The following is a 20,587-nucleotide window of genomic DNA, read 5'->3' on the forward strand; positions in this document are numbered from 1 at the left end:
GGCTGATATCTCAAATTTTCATTGCAGAAGGGTGAGATCTGCTCATCTTTTACTTAGGTGGCTCTTGAGGCGTTCTGGTTCGACTTGTATGGGACGATCTAATGGTCTGACATGATAGTGAGCACGTTTGGCTCCACACCGGGCGCTGTGCTCATCGAGTGGAGCTTGAAAGCCGCATCGGGATCTGGAATGTGGGATGTTCATACTCGCATTGGCGGTTTACAAGGTTCTCAACAGCAGGTCGCTCAATGCCCGACAACTGCTGCAGTCTCTGCCGACTGTGAGGTTGCTTCTATGTCCATGCAGGTTACCAGTATGGCTACTGGTGTCTACCTCGAGAACGGTTGGCTCTGGACCGCTGATCATGACCTCGAAAGCTCAACTAACACCCAGATCTTTGTGTACACTGGCCGCGGCCTCTTGATAGAGGGACAGAACATATGGCTGTAAGTAAAACAAGCCATGAACCCTGGCCACATTCACTCTAATTAACCCCGATAATAGGTACGAAATGGCAGTAGAGCACCACTCTCTATATCAGTATCAATTCTCAGGCGCAAAGTCTATTACTGCAGGATACATTCAAACGGAAACGCCGTAAGACATTCCCCAAGCAATATTCATTTGATCTCTCATTCTAATTTGATCATACAGATACTACCAGCCAAACCCCAGCGCAGCTAACAGTCCATATCCAACTAACTCCAACCTCAATGACCTCAGCTACAGTAGTTGTCTCGGTGAAAATTGTGACGCTCTTGGTCTGCGCGTGCTCAACTCCAACAGCGTCGTTATCTATGGAGCTGGATTGTACAGCTTCTTCAACAACTAAAGCACCGCCTGTTCCACTTTCCCCATTCTTGAAAACTGTCAAAGTATGATTTTCAGCATTGAGGGTACCACGAGCGGTCTGGTGGTATACGGACTCAATACTGTTGGTGTGACTTATATGATCGTGAAGGCTGGCGCTGCCCTGGCGAAGGTCAGCGACAACTTGGATACATTCGCTGCTACCATTGCATACTTTACTTCGGAAGGTATCTTGCTGTGACATTTCCCATGTCACATCCTATATTGCTATGAGGTATTGAGAATAGCATTGAGGATCTTCAGAATGTAACAGTGGTTGATGCTTTGTAGAAGAGAAAAAATAATGGTCAATTTCGCGGGACTGTCGAGTTTGCATCAAGCTGGATTATTATCATCTTAACCGGCCAGTTTCTCAAATTACTTCTACGGACTTTCGACTCTGGTGCTACGTTCTTCAGATTATATGACTAGAGCTATACCCCTGGACCCCGGCAATCCATTATGATCACCCACCGTGTCACCTCAAAACTGGTAGTCTTCAGGGTTGCCAAGACCCTTGTTGGCCAACACTGAATGTGACTCGTCATACTAAGGTAGCCCCTATTAAACCACGAAGCTATAACCCTAAGCTGTTAAAGTTCGATCCTAACGCAATTCACTCACCGTGATCACCGACGTCTCAATTTCCGCCACTCGAGTAGAAGACATGGGGAAGAATTATGGAAGCTGACGGGGGAGTGGATTTGGCGAGCTGTCTCGCGTAATCTTACATTCTTGGCTGTGGCGTTTGCCTAGCATGTCGTTCTCTTTTTGTCATTGGTTCGAAGGCCCAATATTGATATTGGAAAGGGTTCGTGCGTATTGCTTCAGTATTCTAAAAGTGGACCTGGACCGAGCCACAAGAGATCAATAATAATCTCCAGATGATGGATATCGGCTCGTGCTGTCTATGTTGAATATAACTAAGTTCAAGGGAGACTGGGATGAGTCATCCGAACTTTTCAACATGTGATCAAAGAAGAAAATGAAAACGCAAAATTTTCACATTTGTTCCAAGCTTCTGTATAGTGGGGATTTGGGGAACTCTATCGGGAGAAATGTACAATCTTCACCAATGACTTTTTTCTCCCTGAGACACATCAGCTTGTGGAATTTCCACCTGAGTGACCCGACAAAGTAGAACATTTACGAAGCACCGGAAAAAAGACCCTTGGGTGCCGATATTAGTCCGTGGGCATAACCTTCTCGTATCCGGCGCATTCTCACGGTGGAAGGCGTCCATAGGGTATGCGCCAAATGGTGGGGAATTGCGGGGCATTTGTGCAATAGAGCGCCACGAGACCCAAGTCGTTCCACGGGAGTTGACATTCCCGCTTATTCTTTCCCCCACCAAACGCGCCCCACGATGCCAGCCATACAGAGTCTCGGGGTCCAGCCAGATTCGGGTTCTGGGTCCGCGGGGTAACAGATGCTAAAAGCACAGGCCTCATGTTTCTCTTTTTCTTCTTTGGATCTTCCATCGCGTTGCGTCCAATACTAATGCCGGTGCCACAATGTTCGGCAGTGCGTGATCTTTACGAAAACCGTTCACTCTCAGTTTCATTCAGATTCGCGTGAGCTGACCGTGAAAGTCAGCCATGTCCGTAGAAAACACCCAAATACTCACAGTGGTGAGCATATCCTGGGGAGTTTACGCCTTCCGAAGATGAGCGCGGCTGTGATTTCTCTGTCGCAAGATGAATCCCCTTAGCGAAGCCATTATTCCTCTTGGCATCGGTCAGACCCGAGCCATAAGCCAACCAACCAGCCCGTGGAGTTTCACCCTTCCGCAAATTCAATCAAATTTTTCCCCGGTTCCTCTACCCACATGACATGGCCCCTTTATTTGGAAGTAACATAGACTCAGCCATGGTGCGATCCCAGCGTATTTCTCGATATCGGAAGGGTCCAGGAGCCATATAGGATATCGTATTTAGCTCGAGCCATTGAGGGCCTTGATCGTGATCCATCGTGACAAGAGTGGCCAAAATATGGAGTCGAGTTCGGTCCAGGGTTGCATTAGTTCGGGTTGCTACTTTTTTTCCCCTACGCCTGCTATTTTTTGGACTCTGGGGGACGAGACCTGACAGGCCTTGGCCCGTATGTTATAAATCTCCATCCTTTCCCCTTCTTTGTCAATTGCTCGTCTCCTTTACATACCTCGGTTGCATATTTCTTTCCTCACTCACTTCTCCATTGATTGTTTGGTCCTACCAAACTCGTCGTCAATCTACCAAAGAGACTCACTCCAATGCCCGGTGGTGCAGGTCCTGCTGGCGGCGTCGACGCCCTGCGCGTCGAGGCCCCGGTTACCCTCAAGACTTACTTGATGTGTGCCTTTGCTGCCTTTGGTGGTATCTTCTTCGGATACGATTCTGGATACATTGGCAGTGTTCTCGGTATGGATTACTTTATCTCGACATTCGAGCACCTGGTAACTGCACTTTGAATTATGGAGTATCTTATAAGACACACGCTTATATCTTGAACAGGACAAAGCATCTACCCCTGCCGCCCAATTCGTTATTCCCTCGTGGAAGAAGTCTCTCATCGTCTCCATTCTCTCGGCCGGTACATTCTTTGGCGCACTGATTGCTGGTGATATCGCAGACTGGTATGGACGTCGCACAACCATTATCTCTGGTTGCGGTGTTTTTATTGTCGGTGTGGTTCTCCAAACCGCCTCTAGTAGCTTAGGTCTGCTGGTGGCTGGTCGTCTGATTGCTGGATTTGGTGTCGGCTTCGTTTCGGCCATCATTATTCTGTACATGTCTGAGATTGCTCCCCGTAAAGTGCGTGGGACTATCGTCTCGGGCTACCAGTTCTGCGTCACTATCGGCCTAATGCTGGCGTCCGTTATCGACTATGGCACCTCGAAGCGCACCGACTCTGGCTCATACCGCATTCCTATTGCCCTCCAACTCCTTTGGGCTATCATCCTCGCCACTGGTCTCTTCTTCCTGCCTGAGTCCCCTCGTTACTTCATTCGCAAGGGCAATAAGGAGAAGGCGCGCGAGGTTCTGGCTCGCGTTCGCGGTCAGCCTATTGATTCTGAATACATCAGCCTCGAGTTAACGGAGATCGACGCTAATTTCCAGTACGAGCAGCAGGTTATTCCCGACGGCGGCTACTTTGCTAGCTGGTTGAACTGCTTTACTGGAAGCCTTTTCAAAGCTAACAGCAACATTCGCCTCACCATCCTAGGTACTTCTCTGCAGATGATGCAACAGTAAGTCAATCCCCTACTATTTCTGCATGAATTCGTATTCCTAATATGGCCTTTAGGTGGACTGGTGTCAACTTCGTGTTCTACTTCGGAACCACCTTCTTCACCCAATTAGGAACGATTTCGAATCCCTTCTTGATCAGCATGATCACAACTATTGTTAATGTGCTGTCAACTCCTATTTCTTTTTATATTATCGAGAAGTATGGTCGTCGCACTATCCTCCTATGGGGTGCTCTGGGTATGGTCATTTGTCAGTTCATTGTCGCTATCGTTGGTACAGTCGATGGACAGAACCACTCGGCTGTTAGCGCCATGATTGCATTCATCTGTATCTACGTCTTTTTCTTCGCTATTACCTGGGGTCCCGGTGCCTGGGTCGTGATCGGCGAGATCTTCCCTCTCCCCATCCGTTCCCGTGGTGTTGCCCTGTCTACCGCCTCCAATTGGCTCTGGAACTGCGTACGTATCTACTGGTCCTTCACCACATTTTCAACGCCTACTAACTATTTTCATAGATCATTGCCGTCATCACTCCTTACTTGGTTGACGCTGACAAGGCCAACTTGGGCCCCAAGGTCTTCTTCCTCTGGGGTTCCCTATGCTTCTGCGCCTTTGTCTACACCTACTTCCTCATTCCCGAGACCAAGGGCCTGTCCCTGGAGCAGGTCGATAAGATGATGGAGGAGACCAACCCTCGTACCTCCGCTCGCTGGCAGCCGCACTCCACCTTCGCCGACGAGATGGGTCTCACCGACGAGAAGGCTGGCGTTGCTCCCACTGTCACCCAAGTGGAAGCCTAGACGATGTCTTTAAATACAAGGAATGGTGGTTCCGTAGCCATCTGTCGCACTTCTTGCTTCGCGTGCGCTAGTCTCTTTCTTTGGCGGAAATATCGAGGTATCATGCATTCGTGTATTTGCGTATCGGCTGCCAACCTCTGTATGATTGAGTTGACGACGAATGCATATATGTATGTTTTTTTAATTGAAACGATGAGACATCCTGAAGATGATCAGTCACTACAATAACGTCTACCATATTTTGCTCTTTTTCTTCAAAGCCCTAAATTACGCACTTCACATTTAGAAAATCAGTTGGACTCTCCTGGCGCTGTAAACCATTTTCGAGTCGCAAAACGCCCTACAAAAGGTCAGCCTACGTATTCCGGTGATTTTCAAAGCTGATCTCCAATACCTCTTGTGTACAGCTCGTGACCAAGGTTCCGTATTTGCTCCAGATCTTTTGGTAAAGCAACCCACGCCCTGCTCCGGCCCAATGAGTGTCTGTTAAGAGCCATTCATCAGCGCGTAGGTGATTTTGATTGTGAAGAATAATCGTATGATCAAGGCTACCCATCATACCCACCCTATGAGTCGGGTTTCACTCCTCATTTGATCCTTGGAGGTGTGGTCGAGGAATGCTGTCGTGAGTAGTGGAAGTGGATGTCATTCCAAGCCGATCTTTGTTTTCGTAGAACTCCGTAATTGGCGTGTTGACAAACCCCCACACGCTATGAGCGTGAGGTAGACCTGATAGAAAGTAGCTATCGGACATACATGCTAGGGCGGCCAGATGCGCTGGCAATCCGCCTTGTGCAGATATTGTTCCTCGGGGCTTTATCCACTGATGCAGTGTGAATGTCTTGCTGTTAAGGTCCACTCGGTTAAGGTTAGGGACAGCATGTCCAAATCTTCTATGTCGGGGCATTGCTTCTGGTTACCTTTAACCATTGTTAATAATAGAACACTTTGCACTTGCCATTTCGACAGCGAGTCGCAGCTTCGGAAATCTCAGGGAGGGAACAATTGAAACTTGTATGTTCGTCACGAATCACTAGTAGTATTTGTTTTGGTGAGGAGACGCGCAAAAGCTGGTGGGGAAGCCTTGAAAACCATGCCCAAGAATTCGTTCATTGAGACATGATGTCTTTCACGTATCAAATAACGGCTTTTCAACCGTTGCGGTTTGCGACCAGGACCAGCTAACGCATTGGCAGATGACCTGTATTCCAGACGAATTATCATTCTACCTCGTATTTTCTCACTTCTCGCTGTCGTCGCCTCTTCTATGCCTGCAGAAAGAGACACGGTAAGCTATGGAACTGTTGTCGGCCATTGACTTATTACGGGGGAAAGAAGGGACTTGCGGCATGCATGACGAGCCCAATCAGCGTTGGGTCCAATTGGCTAACATCACCTGGCCAAGTGACTGTATATTTCTGAGGAATGTTAGGGGTCTTTTGCAGATCCGCAATGAACTCAAGGCATAGCAGATATGGTGGGGTTAGGTGTAGGTGCACTCTGATTTGTGGGCTCTATGCGGGCTATTAAAAAAATTTGAGAAATTGTTTCCACACTGGGAACGATGAAGACTAAGGTTTGTACCTCAGATGGGCAGTACTTTCCTGTTGCAACATTCCATGTCTACTCAAAGGATAAAGCAGCGCAATACCTATTGGGCGAAAATACTATTCTCAAACAAAATCGACGCTTGTTGACCTCATAACCTTCACAAGCCTGAAGCAATCCATGATCTGTTTCTCAAAGCTGACAAGAACCTCCAGATTGCCGTTTGGAAGCCGCGGAAGTACAACGGGATATCTTTGTTTTCGCAAGTTCGGCAATCTCACTGCATCGCAAAAACCGATGTCATGGCCCCAATTCAAGTCGTACACATCTTCATCTGCCCAAGATACGATTGAGATTTTTGCATCTCTCGGACCAAATTTGAGATTTGTAATGTCTTTCTGCGCCACCAAGAATTGAACAACACTCTTCATGCTTCGTGCATTCACACGCGATATGGCTTGTCGTATAGCCCCGGAGACTCTTGCTAGTGCCGATAGGAAGAGCTCATTGTCATCGCACAATGCAATATTGATAAGATCTTCTTCTTTCGCTGTTGCTAATGACACACCAAAGGCAGCTCCCATGAAGTTAGTTCCCAAAGGTGGTATATAGCGACGGCGAAAATTGACCGGAATGCGAATAGCATGCATGTTGCTTTGGGGTGGTTTGTTTGTAGAGATAGAAGACCCATAAAACGAAAGTTCTGTAGACACGATAGAACTCCATAGAATGGCCGTCAATATGTCCCCTTTTGAAACCCACCTGATTCCATTGACGGGGAAAAGTTTGGTCACTTCTGTCTTCAAAAGATTCAAATGTTGGTTTGAAAATGTGAATATCAAAGTGACCATGCCAGTTGCTCTCCCTTTTGCTTGATCCCCATTGGGACATTGCATTTTTTGATAATGCAGCAGGCCAGGAAGGTCATTTGGAGCTTCTGTGCAGGCCCCCCCAAAAGCACTTCGATCTAGCCAGCTTTTTGTGGCATGAATGGTCCCTGGTCGGCCAAATCGACAATGCGAGGCCCAGGTTTTGAGAAGAATGCCTAGTCCAGTGATATCTGTCGTCGAGTGATGAATTCTGACGCATAAGAAATAGCCCGTTTGCGCCAGATATAGGTGTGCGCGAAAAACTGGTTGTGCATTCTCGTTCCCTGCGCTGGCATTGGTGGAAAATTCATTGAGACCGCATAAAGATGATGGATCAAATCTTCCCGCCTTCAATGCATTATAGTCCATAGTTGCCGATAAGTCAGAAAAAGAGAAAAGATCATCCAGAGTTTGATAGGGTTTGCTGAGCGCCACAGAACCTTTTGGTAAACTCGAGTCCATGACTCCACATAAAAGGTACGGGACCTCTGCTAAGGTATCCGCAAGTCCATTCCTGAGGATTTGTGGGGCTTGTGGACTTGAAGAAGAAAAGCAGAGAATCTGGGTTATGTAGGATCGAGGCATCATCCATTCAATAGGAGAAAGCATATATCCTGGCTCGCTGGATGACATCGTCACTTCTTCATATATTACCCAAGATATTATGGTTCTTTGAGGAACTGAATAATAGGATGTTCGCGCTCAAGGTGACAATAGGCAATTCAGAATGTCAAGAAGACCATGATCACGCCATAAGCAGCGCACATTCCTAATCCAACCCGTCCAGCCAATGACGATCCCATCCAAGTTAGGAAGGGGGGGTGGGGTGCATTTGCTGGCCCTACCTCGTATAGGTTGGAGATGAACCCCATAACACTCGACATTCTATGAGTCCTCCGCGATCATGTGCTGGCGTGCCGGGTCTGTACCTCATGACGATAATTATTCTTTTACGCGATTTTCTCTAAATGCCAGCAATAATCTCTAAAAATAGGAGGGCACTCGTAGCCAAAAGGCTGGTTCATAAAAGTTGCTCACCAGAACGTGGAAGAGCAGGCCGCAAATAGACAGCCCATAGCTCATACAGCGCATATGTATGTTTGTCTCCAGTTACCCTGCCCGTTCGCCAAATTGGACCCTGGATTGAGGTACAAGTGTGATGATATTTTATCTTACGAGAGAAAGTCCAGCGACTTATATTTGCAGTAGCTCAATTAGCTCCCTTCTGCCTAGTGGAGTGGCGGCCCAACGAGCAGTCACTCCTATAGTCTATATACACCGCATGACTTTGTGATTCAGCTGCAGGAGTCGATCAGAAGTCACTAACCACTAGGCTTAGAGTGGATTCGTATTATAAATTTGGTTATTCAACAGGCTATGAGCCCTGATTGCACGACTTCTGAGCGCACAGGTTCGATTGTCGCAGTATGTGTCCTTGAGCACCCAGAGCCAACACTAGGCGGCCTATGATGGGTGACCCAGCCAGGTAGCAGAGCTTCAAGCGCCGCCCCCAGCCACGTGTTTATGGTTCACGGGGGAGAGTTGGTTATAAACCACCAACCACTAGGCTGAGAGCGGATACATATTGTAGCTCAGTTGGTTGTTCAACTTTCAGTAAGTTGTCTGTGTGAATGAGATCGTTATCATGATCCTCATCCACAGTGAAAAACCGTACATCCATCATACATATGCGTATCTGAGCAGACGGTCATATGTTTCGTAAACTCGCAGTATATTTAACACGCCGCTGCATTAGCTAACCATCCGCGAATTTTCTGACTTTCCGCCGCGGGCTCAAGAAACACATTTAGTTATCTAATGCCAAACCCGGGTCTAAGTAGGCCCAGAGGAACGAAAACAGGGGGGACCTCCGTGTCTAAGAAGAATATATGATAATATAACTTCCGCGTCTCTACTCGATAACGGCGATCTTATCTATGACCGGTAAGAGGAAATCAATAGGCCGAGAAATCCAAATTTACCAACTAATTCCGGCGACGGCCGCTCAAAAAGGGAGCATCTACTGGACCGATTCAGATCCAGGGGAATCTGGATCAGACCTTGATCCTAATTGACAATGCAGCTTAGACAAATCTTTCAGAGTTTTCACATTGGCCAAGGAATAGCTCAGATAGCCTATTGTTTGACAGCAATGATGACGCAGTCTCCAAAAGATGTGAAAGGCCTGATTTCTTTTACTTGACGCCCCGCCCCACCAAGAAGTGCCATCCACTGGCTTTTCCGTCTCTCGCGGGCCTTAAAGATCGTCAGCATCATCACGCTTAGTGCAGCGGTGTATTCGGAACTGTGTGTCTTCTGGTCATCAAGCACCTTTTCATGATTATTAACACTGATTATGGACCAATAGCTTGATAGAGAGACCGAAGAATGCGAAGAAAGGTTTTATCGTCATAATTGTGAGAGATCTGCCAAAAGTAATACGCTCGTGCATCTGTTGGCGATCAGGTTAGCAAGGCCCATTGCAAACTCCTCAGTAGGATTGGTAGTACTTTTCACTGGCTGTCCCGTGAACTAGTCATAGCCCATGATTTCCACGCGGTCATCAGCAATCTCCTTCCCGACAATCGAAGGGAGATCCTGAAGGATGACCCGGCCTGTTACATCCGGATTCTTTTGCAATAAAGCCGCGCATTGCTGCCGTTACCACCTTCGACGTTCACAAAAATAGTCGTCTCTGTGCCTGTATCCTGGGAAAACTCTGCCTGGAAATCAATGATGTCAAGCCAAGTTGGGAGAAACGGAAATCAGAACTGCATAAACCGATGAGACGCAGCCCGTTGGGACGGGCGAGTTTCCACCCAGTCATAGAAGCTATCAAATGTACTGTGGCCGAGTTCAATTGCGGTTCGTGCTCCGGCTGGATTAGAAGGAAAGAACTGAGACCCCCCCAATGCAGGGAGACAGTTGTCATAGCTACAATGCACTGGTCATCAAAAGAACTAAATGGGAGCTTTGGCCAGAACTTACAAATGCATTATCCCATCCATGAATAGTGGAGTTAGCAGCTCGGACGACAGCCACGTCGGTTTGAATCCCTGCGCTGACACCCTCTCCACAAATTTCTGCGTGGCCATGTAATCCAGCAATGTCTCAAGCGCAGGCTGCTCAAGGCCCGTGCTCTCCGCCAGTACTGTAGTGGTCATCAAAGAATGACCATTCTTGTCATCCTCCACCAGTATTCGGAAAATGTTGTGTTCCTAACTGATGAGTGCAATTACCAGGGAAGAAGGCTAGACAAGTCCCAGGCATTCGAAACGATAGTATGTGTTCTACGATGGACGTACAGAATATGCTATTCGCTGGAATGCTTAAAAGGACTCTCAAGTGCAGCAATCGCGCGACTTGCCAGATCAATAATCTCATTATGGTGGCCTTGGAAAGAGCCAGGGCTTTCCCACAGGGTCTGAAGCTGGGTTACCAAAGTTTTTGGGTCTGGATAAGATACCGTCTTGTTTTAGGCTTTAGAGTGAGAGAATGGGAAGAGAGAAGGCCACAGTAGACAGTAATACTCAAAAGTGTTCATTGAGCCACGAGGATAGGCACACATATACAACCTTTCGATGCAGTAGACTTTTGTGAGGACGAAAGGGGGAAGAGGGTAAGAAAAGGGTGGGAAGATTGTAATACACTTCTATTTCAGGTGCAAAATAAGATAATACAAAGTAGATGTCCAGTGGTTTTGAACACGTCAGCATTTGCTAGACACCGTGATAAAAAGGATAAAAACAAGATTAATGTCTGCGCAGTCGTCTTTAGCTGCAACATTGGAAGCATTTTCTGATCGTAATGAGACAATCGCTGAAAATTATCATTGCTGGTCGGGTGACGAACTCCAACACCTACCCATAATAGCAAGCACCTAAGTGCGAACCGTCGTTTCTATGAATTTCCACGTGGACGCCTAGCCCAGCTCAGAAGATCAATTAAGAATTTTGATTTTGAAAGGAAAAAAAGAAAAGACAAAGGAGATATGCACTATCCTCACCGCTAGATCTTGCACACTTTGGCTGTGGGACAGGGTCCAGTCTCGAGCGCCCTGGGCTGGCCATTCAGCGCAGAGAACAACACATTTCTGGGGGGCTATGGTGAGTTTGGAGTAAGATGATGATAATACAAAATCTGTGAACAGGACCATTCCATACTTGGAATTTCATCTTTGTGACCTCACTTAGAACCCCTCGTAACTGTTGCAAGCTCGAAAGCTTCGCCAATATTGTCTTGATGTTCAACAATTCCCGCTCGGACATACCGGCGTTCCAGGCGAAGGGGAATCGAAAGTCCCGTGCCTCAACTACATAAATCCGAGTGCGGATGCGGGTGCGGATGCGGATGCGGACGCGTGCAAACGAAAGACGTAACATATCCATACCCTGCCCGCACCCAACACAACTGCATAGGGTTCTATCATGTAGTCTCATCATGAATCAGGCATGTCGTAACAATGCCTCTCACAAAGCCCAAAAGAGGCAAAGGGTTGAATGACTAGGATTTCATTCTCTCTCCATCAGGATGCAGCCTCATTCATCCCGGTGCCCGAACCCTAAGCGTCTCAGAGAAGCTGCCCCCGGTGCCTTTGTATCCGCAAAATATGTACTCTGGATGAAGTAAACGAAAACAGGAGACATGTCTGCCGAGGCATGAAATTGGCGTGGCAGGGGGAACAACTATTTGCGAGATGCGGCTGACCTGCAGTGTCCCGGTAAGCCCGATAAGGCGCTATGACCGCTCTTGTTTCAGGTGGCGTTAGGTTGTCGCCTCTCGCAAATAGTTGCCAATCGTTGTTACAATTCGAGTCCAAGAGCATCTCATCAAGACGGCTGCGAAATGGAACATATTTGACCAATCATGTCCATTTAAAATTCCCCACTGTTTGGTACAAAACGAGAAGATGAGAAATCTTTCGACAATAGACATTTCACGGCAAAAATAGGCTTTTCTGGCCGTGGTCACAGTGGTACCAGCCGTGAAACTTTATATTCGATCAGCGGTAATTTTATGTATAAGTTTTCCACAGCCCACATCTTTCACGCTTTACGTCCGTCAACCAGGGAATTCACAATGGAAACGGATGGAGAAGCCAATGACGATTTGCCAGTCATTATTGTTGGTGCCGGACCTGTTGGTATGCTACTTGCATATCAATTAGATCGTCTTGGGATCAGATGTCTCATTGCGGACAAGAATCTTCAAACAACCCAGTGGCCAAAGATGGACTTGACTAATTGTCGTAGTATGGAGATCCTAAGGGTTCTTGGGCTCGCTGATGATTATCGAGCGCAACCAGGAGCGGTGGGTGCCGATGCAAACTTCGACTCTATATTTATTACAAGCCTTGAGTCTTGCGGACACCTTGTTGGTTCATGGGTATGTATTATTTTGCGCTCATTATTTGAAATTCTTTGTTCTAATATTGAACACTTAAAAAGAGGCTGCCATCTGTACAGCAGCAGCGTAACTATATCAAGCTCAATAACGATGGTAGTCAGCCAGCTGAACCCGGTCAAAGATGCTCTCAGATAATTTTCGAGGCATGGCTGAAGCGTCTTATTTTGAACAAAACAAAGGTGGTATCCAGGTTTGGATGGACCTATGTAGGTCACATTGAAAACCCGGAAGGGATCATTGCTAGTTTCACAGACAATACCGGCCAAAGACGTACTCTGCGTGGCCAATTCCTGGTGGGCTGTGATGGAGGGAGTAGCAGGGTTAGAAGGTCCGCAGGTATCAAGATGTCCGGTGGCCAAATGTAAGGCGCTATGACTTCCAGAATCGTTATGATTTACAAAAAGCCCAGCACTGACAAGCGCGATAGTCCCACTCGCTTCTACTTGGTCCACTTCCGATCGGCACAGCTGGCACGAGAGCTCCATTTTGGGCGGTTTTGGCACGCCTTTCCAGCTGGAACTGGCTTTTTGATCGACCAAGATGACAAAGATACCTTTACAGCTCACTATCCACTGACGGACGACGAAAAGGGCAGTACTTTGGATCCACATGAGGTCGTTTACAAGATGCTCGGAGGATTTCAAGGAAAATGGCCAATTTTGATTGACGATGTCCTCATCCACAGTGAATGGCAGCCGAGCTTCAGCGTGGCCGAGACTTATTCAAGCAAGAATGGCCATGTACTGCTAGCGGGAGACGCAGGTATGATACGATTGTCACACTCATCAATATATACCTCAACTCACACTTTTTCATCTTTAAGCTCATCGTAACCCTCCTCATGGTGGTTATGGGATGAATAGCGGCCTTGTGGACGCAGTTGATCTCGGCTGGCGACTTGCTGCCGTAGCGAAAGGCTACGGTGGGGATCGTCTTCTCAAGGCATACGGAACAGAGAGACGACCGATGATGATTCGAGCTCTTCAGCGGTCGCATCGCCACGTTATGGAGCATGTAGTACTGGGCAGCATCTATCATCGGCTTTGGAACACGCTCAATCGCAACACCCCGGACGGTGATAGGGCGAGGAGAGAAGTTGAGAGCTATATAAAGTTTTCTGGACCGGAAACCTTGGACCGAGGTGTTGAATTGGACTTGAGATACGATCACTCGCCATTCATCTATCCTGACGGGACCCCACCGGTTCCTTGGGACGTCAAGTCTTACAAGCCAAGCACCAGGCCTGGCAGTCGAGCTCCTCATGTCTTTCTGAAGGACGGGGTTACCAGCACATACGATCTATTTGGAAGAGAATGGACCCTGATGCAGTTTGACCCGAAGGACGATGAAGTCAATCTGGGCATCTTCTCAGCAGTGGCCGAGAAACTTGGATTTCCACTTGAGCATATTGTCCTCAGAGGAGAGACCCACGTGCGACGAATATGGGAGCGAGATTTGGTTTTGGTGAGGCCGGATACCCATGTTGCTTGGAGAGGAAATGAGGCACCTGCAGATCAAGACGAGGCTGAACGAATACTTCTTGTGGTCGCAGGAAAGATGTCCTTTCCAGGTTACTGGAAACCAGAAAGGGATGATGAATATGAGTTTCGAGAAATAGCGGCTGGATTTGGTGTAAACAATGACAATGATCAGCCGACTATTATTGGTGAGGATAAAGATTGAACATCATCACCTGGCAATGGCTAACAGAGATGGTAATGATGACTATTTATCCCTAATATCATCGAATGGCAATCATTGACGAATATCAATGCAATCACGGGACTTTATTCAGCTGGTTGTATTTCGAATGTGTGCTACTTCAATGGTCTGGCCGAGTAGCGCAAGGTCATACAGCCATACGATAATTAACGAATGAAGAAGAAGTGTGTCGGAAATCCTATGACCCAATTTGGCGAGCGATTGATCTTCATCCGTCAGAAATGTATTGCCAAAATTTCCAAATAAAAGCAAGCGAATTCTGTGCATTTGCATTTCGCCATTCGTTGTGCATAAATGCCTTTGCAGCAAGATATCCACCCATGTGGATACCATCAGAATGGTCAGAAATGGATTGCCTTGTCCACGGATAATAACATCACAAAAAAACCAGCTGACCCGGGGTTGACAGTAGATCATTTGGCTCAATCTCGTAGATCCGCCAATCGCATTAGTCCCTGGCGTCATAGGTAGAAACAAAGGGTTTTCCGACGACCAAACGAAATTTGGCCATGTAGGGCGCTATTTCCACGTACGATATACGCATAACAGCCTCATTGGCTTGGCCGTGGGGTAGGGGGGTCTGGCCTCGAGCGGAATCTGCTCGTCTTCTGTGTAGGGTACAGAAGGCTTCTGGGTCGCCATGATGGTTTTGGTATGAGGTGTTAGTCTCACAATCCGTGAACAGTGCGATTTCATGCTTGGGTTTTGTTTTATTTTTGATCTCACTAGAGACGTCCGGTAATCGTTGCAAATCAGGAAACTCAGCAATATTCTGAGATTCAGTAATCCTAGCTCATAAGTACAAATCTTAAGCGAACATGAACTAACAGACTCTCACGTCAATACGTGTATGCGAGTGCAGATACGAATATTTGTGTATGTAAATGAAGTGACGTGACGTAACCGATCGCACCAGCTTTCACAGTTAATATTGTCAATACTATACAACATCCACACTGACCCTACAAGACCACGTAAGTGATGTCTCTTCAATAAAAACAACAACCTTGGAATATGAGTTTAACGGGCATATTGTTGGCTTCCGCGATGCTGAGCGCGTTAATGCCAAGCAGGAGTCGAGCGAAGTTGTCTGGGTTACTTATGGATTGGCCCGACCGCCCCTTAGGTCAATGTGGTGGGGGAACGTGTACGACAAGACTGGATGGGCCTGGTAGGTCTACTATCACGGAAAGTCCAGTAGCTCTGAGGGGTTCAAGCGAAGAACAGCCGCTGCGCTCGATCAAGACATGCTTCGATCCATTATGTATCTGAGAAGCTTCAAATTATATTTGTGGTCACCAAGTATTGGACATTAGTCTTTGTCTTTCCCATTTTTACCTTCATGAGATGTCTCGTGCTTTTGCTTTTTGTTAGAACTTTCTGTCTGCTTTGCAGTGCGTTTCTTGGCTTTAGGAGAACTAGAGACCTCTGATCCACCGTCTTGTTCATCATTCGCCTTAGCTTGCAATCGACCAGATCTACGCGTTCGCAATCGTTTTTGATGCTGGTTTTTGCCTTCTTCCTCGCCAGCCTTGGATTCGTCGTTCGAAGAACCCTCTGAATCACGACTGGCCTTTTTTCTCGCAGATTTTGCATCGATGGTGTTCTCAACATGTTGCTTGCCTTTCTTCGACTCCTTGACCTTTTTTTCCTCGGTCTCCTCCTTCTCATTGTCGCTCATGTGCTCCCATGCTTCCTTGGGCAAATATCTTTTGCGTGTTCCATCGTCCTTTTTTGCAGTGCCGGATCCTTCTTTGGTCTGCCAATCTTCCTTCGTCCATTGATCCAGATCCTTCTGTGTTTCACTTTGACCATCTTTAGAAGTGTTGTAACTCCCGCCGCGCTTCTTGTATTCCGAGGCCATCATTTGTGCCTGATATTATTAGTACACGCATTAAATGGAATTTATTGGCATCCGACCTTGCGTGCAGACCATTGGCCGGGTTTTCCTCCTTTGTCGCCTTTATGGATCTCTTCTTTGACTTCGTTTCGTAGTTCAGGATCGGTGTATTTGTCCTTGGGTGCCATGTTTGGAAAAAATGGAAAGATTGAGCGTATATCGTCCGGTAGAGTGAAAGTGCGGAAAGATTTATTTCGCTTTATCACATTTTATTGTCTTGTCAGTCTTAATGACATCGTGATGTTGCCGTGGTGTGACATCATCAAACATACTTGAGTTCGTGAGCCGCGACAAACCCAGTTTTACAGCAGAACTCACAGTATTCGAATCATCGGTTCCAAGATTTCCTCCTCCAATCCATGGGTGTCGCATGCACTCCAAAACAGGACGAATGTCCTTGGCTGCGAACCCTGGACCCCGGGAAGAGTATTACTTCCTCGAAGATAAGAGCAAGTAGCCTCTTTGGTTCATATTGGCGAAGTAAATCATAACCTACAAGACTTCAATTGAAATTCGCTGTTGAACTTACCCATATCCATGAAACCAAAGTTGCACATCACATTTCGTCACACCGCACGGGTAAAGTCATCCCTTCTTACCATTTGTTGTTATTAGCCAAGTTATCACTTCTTTCAACCTGTCAATATCTTGCTTGCTAGTGTTGAGACCCTATCTATATACATGAACTTTTATCATTTTGCTACTGATTCTCTCTTAATACACTATTAGCTTTATATCGCACACATAATATATTGAATTATCATAGATAAAATCAGAATTAAAGCTAGAATTAATTTATCAAGGATTATAAGAAAATTGTAAAGCTGCCGCGTATTTCAAATATATATTTTCAACTTCAAAATTTTCAAATTCATATGATTCAGTTTTATCGTATTTTCTCTACTTCCACCGGTCGGATTTGATTCATATTGAGAACGGAGGTTGATTCAAATCTTCTCGATCTATAGCTACGGTTTCATTCGAATACACCTTATAGAAGCAGTGAAATACAGAGAACGCAAGAGTATAAATTTATGAAAATTGAGGGGGAATTCATGCCAAATTTGGTCTTCTTGGGGACCCAATGGGTACCCAGACTTAGGTATTGGGTTGGGTTGAGTTGGGTTTTAGAAGTTGGACCCAAATTGGATCCTGAAGAAGCCTACCCCTACTATCGTCTGATAACGGGATCATACAGCCCCGGCTTTGGGATGTCGCCACGGGCACCCTGCGGCGGACATTGAATGTCGGAGTTGGAACCATCCTAGAGTTTTAACCGCAGATCTGGAGCTGAACCTTAAATATCTGGAAGTTTGAAGTAACGTGTATGCAAGAGGAGTGAGTAGGATGCAAATAAATTAATGCGTAACTAATTTTCCCCCAAAGCATCAAATTATTGCTTTCCTTGCGTCAAATGGAGATTTTACCAAATAGGTAAATCTAAGAAATACCGGGCGCATCACTTCCTGTCAATTCAAACCCACAAAACATCTCCCAGCACCTTATGTAATCGCTGGATCAGTGGCAATTTTGACTTCATCTCCGAGAATTGCATCTGAAGCATTCCTCTCATGATGTAAGTCTTGCTTCCCACGTATAGCCAGCAGCACCAATACCCCGATATACACCGATCCCAGAACTCCCGCAATGACTGAGTATGCAATCATGGCTCCTCTTGGAGTCCCTGGCTGGCCTACACCCGATAAACCGAAGCCGAGGCCACCGTTAACTATTCCTAGGATTATAAAGAAGCGGCCTAGCCAGCGGTGTATGTGGGCAAAGATGCCTTTGCCTCCCGTTCGCTTGAAATGGAGGTGTTGCAGTAGACCCAATGCAGGCTGAAACAGGATTAACAGCCCCACAACAACGAGGCCAATGATAGGGTGCGCATTTTTCATCAGACAGCCGCTGACTCCTAGCTTGATTCCAAGCCCCAGGCCAGCAACAACAATAGCGAGGGTGAATAGCTGCAAAGGGGCGTGGACCTTGATTACGGATATCCGAATACTCGGGATAGGGACGATGATCACAAAGAAAGGTAAGAAGATGACGAAAGGGAAAGACATGAGGAAGCCATGGGCAATCAGCATGGCTGTATTGCCTCCAGAGCAATCATCATGGCTGCTCTGCGCGTCATCTCTAACCGTGAGTCTATTTGAAAGGGGAGGTATATGCTCTAGAAAGGGGCCATCGGAGACTCTACTCTGGCCACTGGGATTAGAGGTAGTGGATTGAGCTAGGGCAAGACAACCTGCTTAAGTCAATGAAGAGTAGTTGAAAAGTTGTGAGGAACAGAAATAAGAGCACATACAGAACCCCAATAACGCGGCTTGCAACAATTGAGGATATGAGCTCATGACTGAAGTCAACATCAAACAATAGTGGTCATTTCCCAAGCAATCAAAGAAATGGATTCGATTGGAGTGTCCTACCAAACCATACTCAGATGGCCATTATTTATACCCTCGATCAAAGGCTTGAGCGATTTTGGTGGTGTTAGTAAAGCTCATAAGGCGGCCACCATACATAAGACAGCCAATAAATACCATGGATCGCAGTATCCAGACTCAAGCAGTATGTACGTGCGGGAATCGACGGAACTATAGCTAGCGTGGAAAATAAAATGCTCCTTCCAAGTTTGGTCTGCCCACTAAGAAAATGACGTCAACATTTTCGCACATTTACCAAATTCATACTCCCCAGGCGACTTTGAATACGGAGAGCCTATATCCTTCCACCTGCATATTCTTCTTTCATTTTTGAATTAACCCGCAGGGGCAACTTTCCCACAGTTCGGACTCTTTGGGTGCATCAACTCTTCGACCGTCATACATGCGAAGTAGAGTTCCCCCGCCTATCAACAGCTCAACCTCCGAGTCTCACATTGGAGCTAAGAGTCGGTCGGTTGAGTTGAGTCACTCACTACTGAAATACCTTTGGCCTAATGCGGATAGTGCATACGCGGGAGCTTTTACGCCAAACTCATATTGACTGGACAAAATATTTGCCATTAAGTCTCGCCGCTGATTTCTTTTATGATTCATGCTAGCCTTCTTTTAGTCTATGCGCTATGGGTATACTAATATGTTTTACGAACAGTATGGCGTATGCGCAGGAGAGTAGCGGCCACCCACTAGAAATTCAAACTTAGTAGAAGGACCTTGGGATCAGTACGGAAATTACAGTGCTAAGGTCTTTGTTAGAACCACCGAGCTCGTGTTGCCTTCACATTCGTAGGTAGTCCTCGATATTTGCCTGAATTGAACTGGCTTGTGAGTTCCTTAGCTATAAACTTGATCATATCATGACTTATTCAATTTTGCTATTATCTACATTATTCGACTTCCATCATCTACGACTATGGCTCCATATACAGCTTCATGTAGAGTCTCCCTTCATACGGCTTGGAACATACGGCTTGGAACATACGGCTTGGAATCGCTTTGGAAACGGCGGCGACCCTGCTTCCCAACAGGTTGATACTGCCACTACCCAATACATCGAATAGACTAAGGTCTGCCTGCACATCCATCAGAATCCAGCTGCGAATCTCAACTATAAGTAAAGAATCTACGCCGTAGCTGTGTAGCAAGTTTCGAAATCAGCGTCACGTAGCCACTCGATCTTTCTCTGTCCGTCTTTATTCTTGAATGATCCAGATCTTTTTTGCGGAGATACAAAAAGCGCGGATCATCAACCACCAAGACTTCTCTACTATTCATAAACAGCGATCAACGCCGAAATCAAGATTGAAACAGTTCAGGCCCCTTCGATGCGATCCCTGGAAATGTCTGCTATTGATAAGTAAGTATGGTTTCGCAATAGATGCTCGGGCCTCTATGCTTCCATTGATTTTAAGCCTTGACGCTGATTAGATAACAGAATCGTTTAGATACTCCGGATTTGGCATGCACTCGCTGTCGAGAACGCAAGATTCGCTATGGTCGCGAGCGTCCGCAATGTAGTAATTGCGATCGAGAAGATAGGGTGATATGTGTTTACCAGAATCCCGTTAAGAGAGTTAACCACCTGAAATTGCTGTAGGGCTAATCATTCCCATATTATACAATACAAATATGCTGACTTTCCTAAGATGCGATAGCGTCGAGCTACTCCAGGACTGTTTATAAACTATCGGGTCTTACTTAAGTCACCTCTCTAGAAGCCTAGATTCTCGCTTAACGTCTGAATTGGCCTTTTCAGCCCTATTATCCTCCTAGGACTCAAACAGTATTGGCGATCGCGCCATAGAGAGCAATGATAG

At 46.5% G+C, this 20,587-nt stretch overlaps 7 protein-coding genes across 7 annotated transcripts; 3 read left to right on the top strand and 4 right to left on the bottom strand.

Moving 5' to 3' along the window:
- Window positions 1-111: 111 nt before the first annotated feature.
- On the top strand, window positions 112-1,051 carry N7520_012003 (CAZyme family GH55; the record flags this gene model as incomplete). The annotated part of the gene is made up of 4 exons (XM_057145936.1): window positions 112-446; window positions 505-597; window positions 655-810; window positions 889-1,051. 4 exons carry the CDS (start codon window positions 112-114, stop codon window positions 1,049-1,051), a joined length of 747 nt encoding a protein of 248 aa, XP_056991690.1.
- Window positions 1,052-3,100: 2,049 nt separating this feature from the next.
- Window positions 3,101-4,878, top strand: N7520_012004 (sugar porter family MFS transporter; the record flags this gene model as incomplete). Its single annotated transcript, XM_057145937.1, has 4 exons — window positions 3,101-3,283; window positions 3,342-4,078; window positions 4,135-4,537; window positions 4,594-4,878. The coding sequence occupies 4 exons, from the start codon at window positions 3,101-3,103 to the stop codon at window positions 4,876-4,878; spliced, it is 1,608 nt and encodes a 535-aa protein (XP_056991691.1).
- Window positions 4,879-6,551: 1,673 nt separating this feature from the next.
- Window positions 6,552-7,076, bottom strand: N7520_012005 (uncharacterized protein; the record flags this gene model as incomplete). Its single annotated transcript, XM_057145938.1, has 1 exon — window positions 6,552-7,076. The coding sequence occupies one exon, from the start codon at window positions 7,074-7,076 to the stop codon at window positions 6,552-6,554; it is 525 nt and encodes a 174-aa protein (XP_056991692.1).
- Window positions 7,077-12,374: 5,298 nt separating this feature from the next.
- On the top strand, window positions 12,375-14,384 carry N7520_012006 (uncharacterized protein; the record flags this gene model as incomplete). The annotated part of the gene is made up of 4 exons (XM_057145939.1): window positions 12,375-12,680; window positions 12,743-13,062; window positions 13,129-13,463; window positions 13,525-14,384. 4 exons carry the CDS (start codon window positions 12,375-12,377, stop codon window positions 14,382-14,384), a joined length of 1,821 nt encoding a protein of 606 aa, XP_056991693.1.
- A 487-nt stretch (window positions 14,385-14,871) lies between these two features.
- Window positions 14,872-15,065, bottom strand: N7520_012007 (uncharacterized protein; the record flags this gene model as incomplete). The annotated part of the gene is given in 2 exon segments (XM_057145940.1): window positions 14,872-14,942; window positions 14,957-15,065. 2 exon segments carry the CDS (start codon window positions 15,063-15,065, stop codon window positions 14,872-14,874), a joined length of 180 nt encoding a protein of 59 aa, XP_056991694.1.
- A 670-nt stretch (window positions 15,066-15,735) lies between these two features.
- N7520_012008 (uncharacterized protein) lies at window positions 15,736-16,290 on the bottom strand (the record flags this gene model as incomplete). Its single annotated transcript, XM_057145941.1, has 1 exon — window positions 15,736-16,290. The coding sequence occupies one exon, from the start codon at window positions 16,288-16,290 to the stop codon at window positions 15,736-15,738; it is 555 nt and encodes a 184-aa protein (XP_056991695.1).
- A 1,535-nt stretch (window positions 16,291-17,825) lies between these two features.
- Window positions 17,826-18,413, bottom strand: N7520_012009 (cytochrome b561 domain-containing protein; the record flags this gene model as incomplete). Its single annotated transcript, XM_057145942.1, has 1 exon — window positions 17,826-18,413. One exon carries the CDS (start codon window positions 18,411-18,413, stop codon window positions 17,826-17,828), a length of 588 nt encoding a protein of 195 aa, XP_056991696.1.
- Between the last annotated feature and the right edge of the window lie 2,174 nt (window positions 18,414-20,587).

Source organism: Penicillium odoratum, assembly GCF_028828045.1.
Source record: "Penicillium odoratum strain IBT 22623 chromosome Unknown utg000008l_segment0_segment0, whole genome shotgun sequence".
Taxonomy (NCBI): Eukaryota; Fungi; Ascomycota; class Eurotiomycetes; order Eurotiales; family Aspergillaceae; genus Penicillium; species Penicillium odoratum.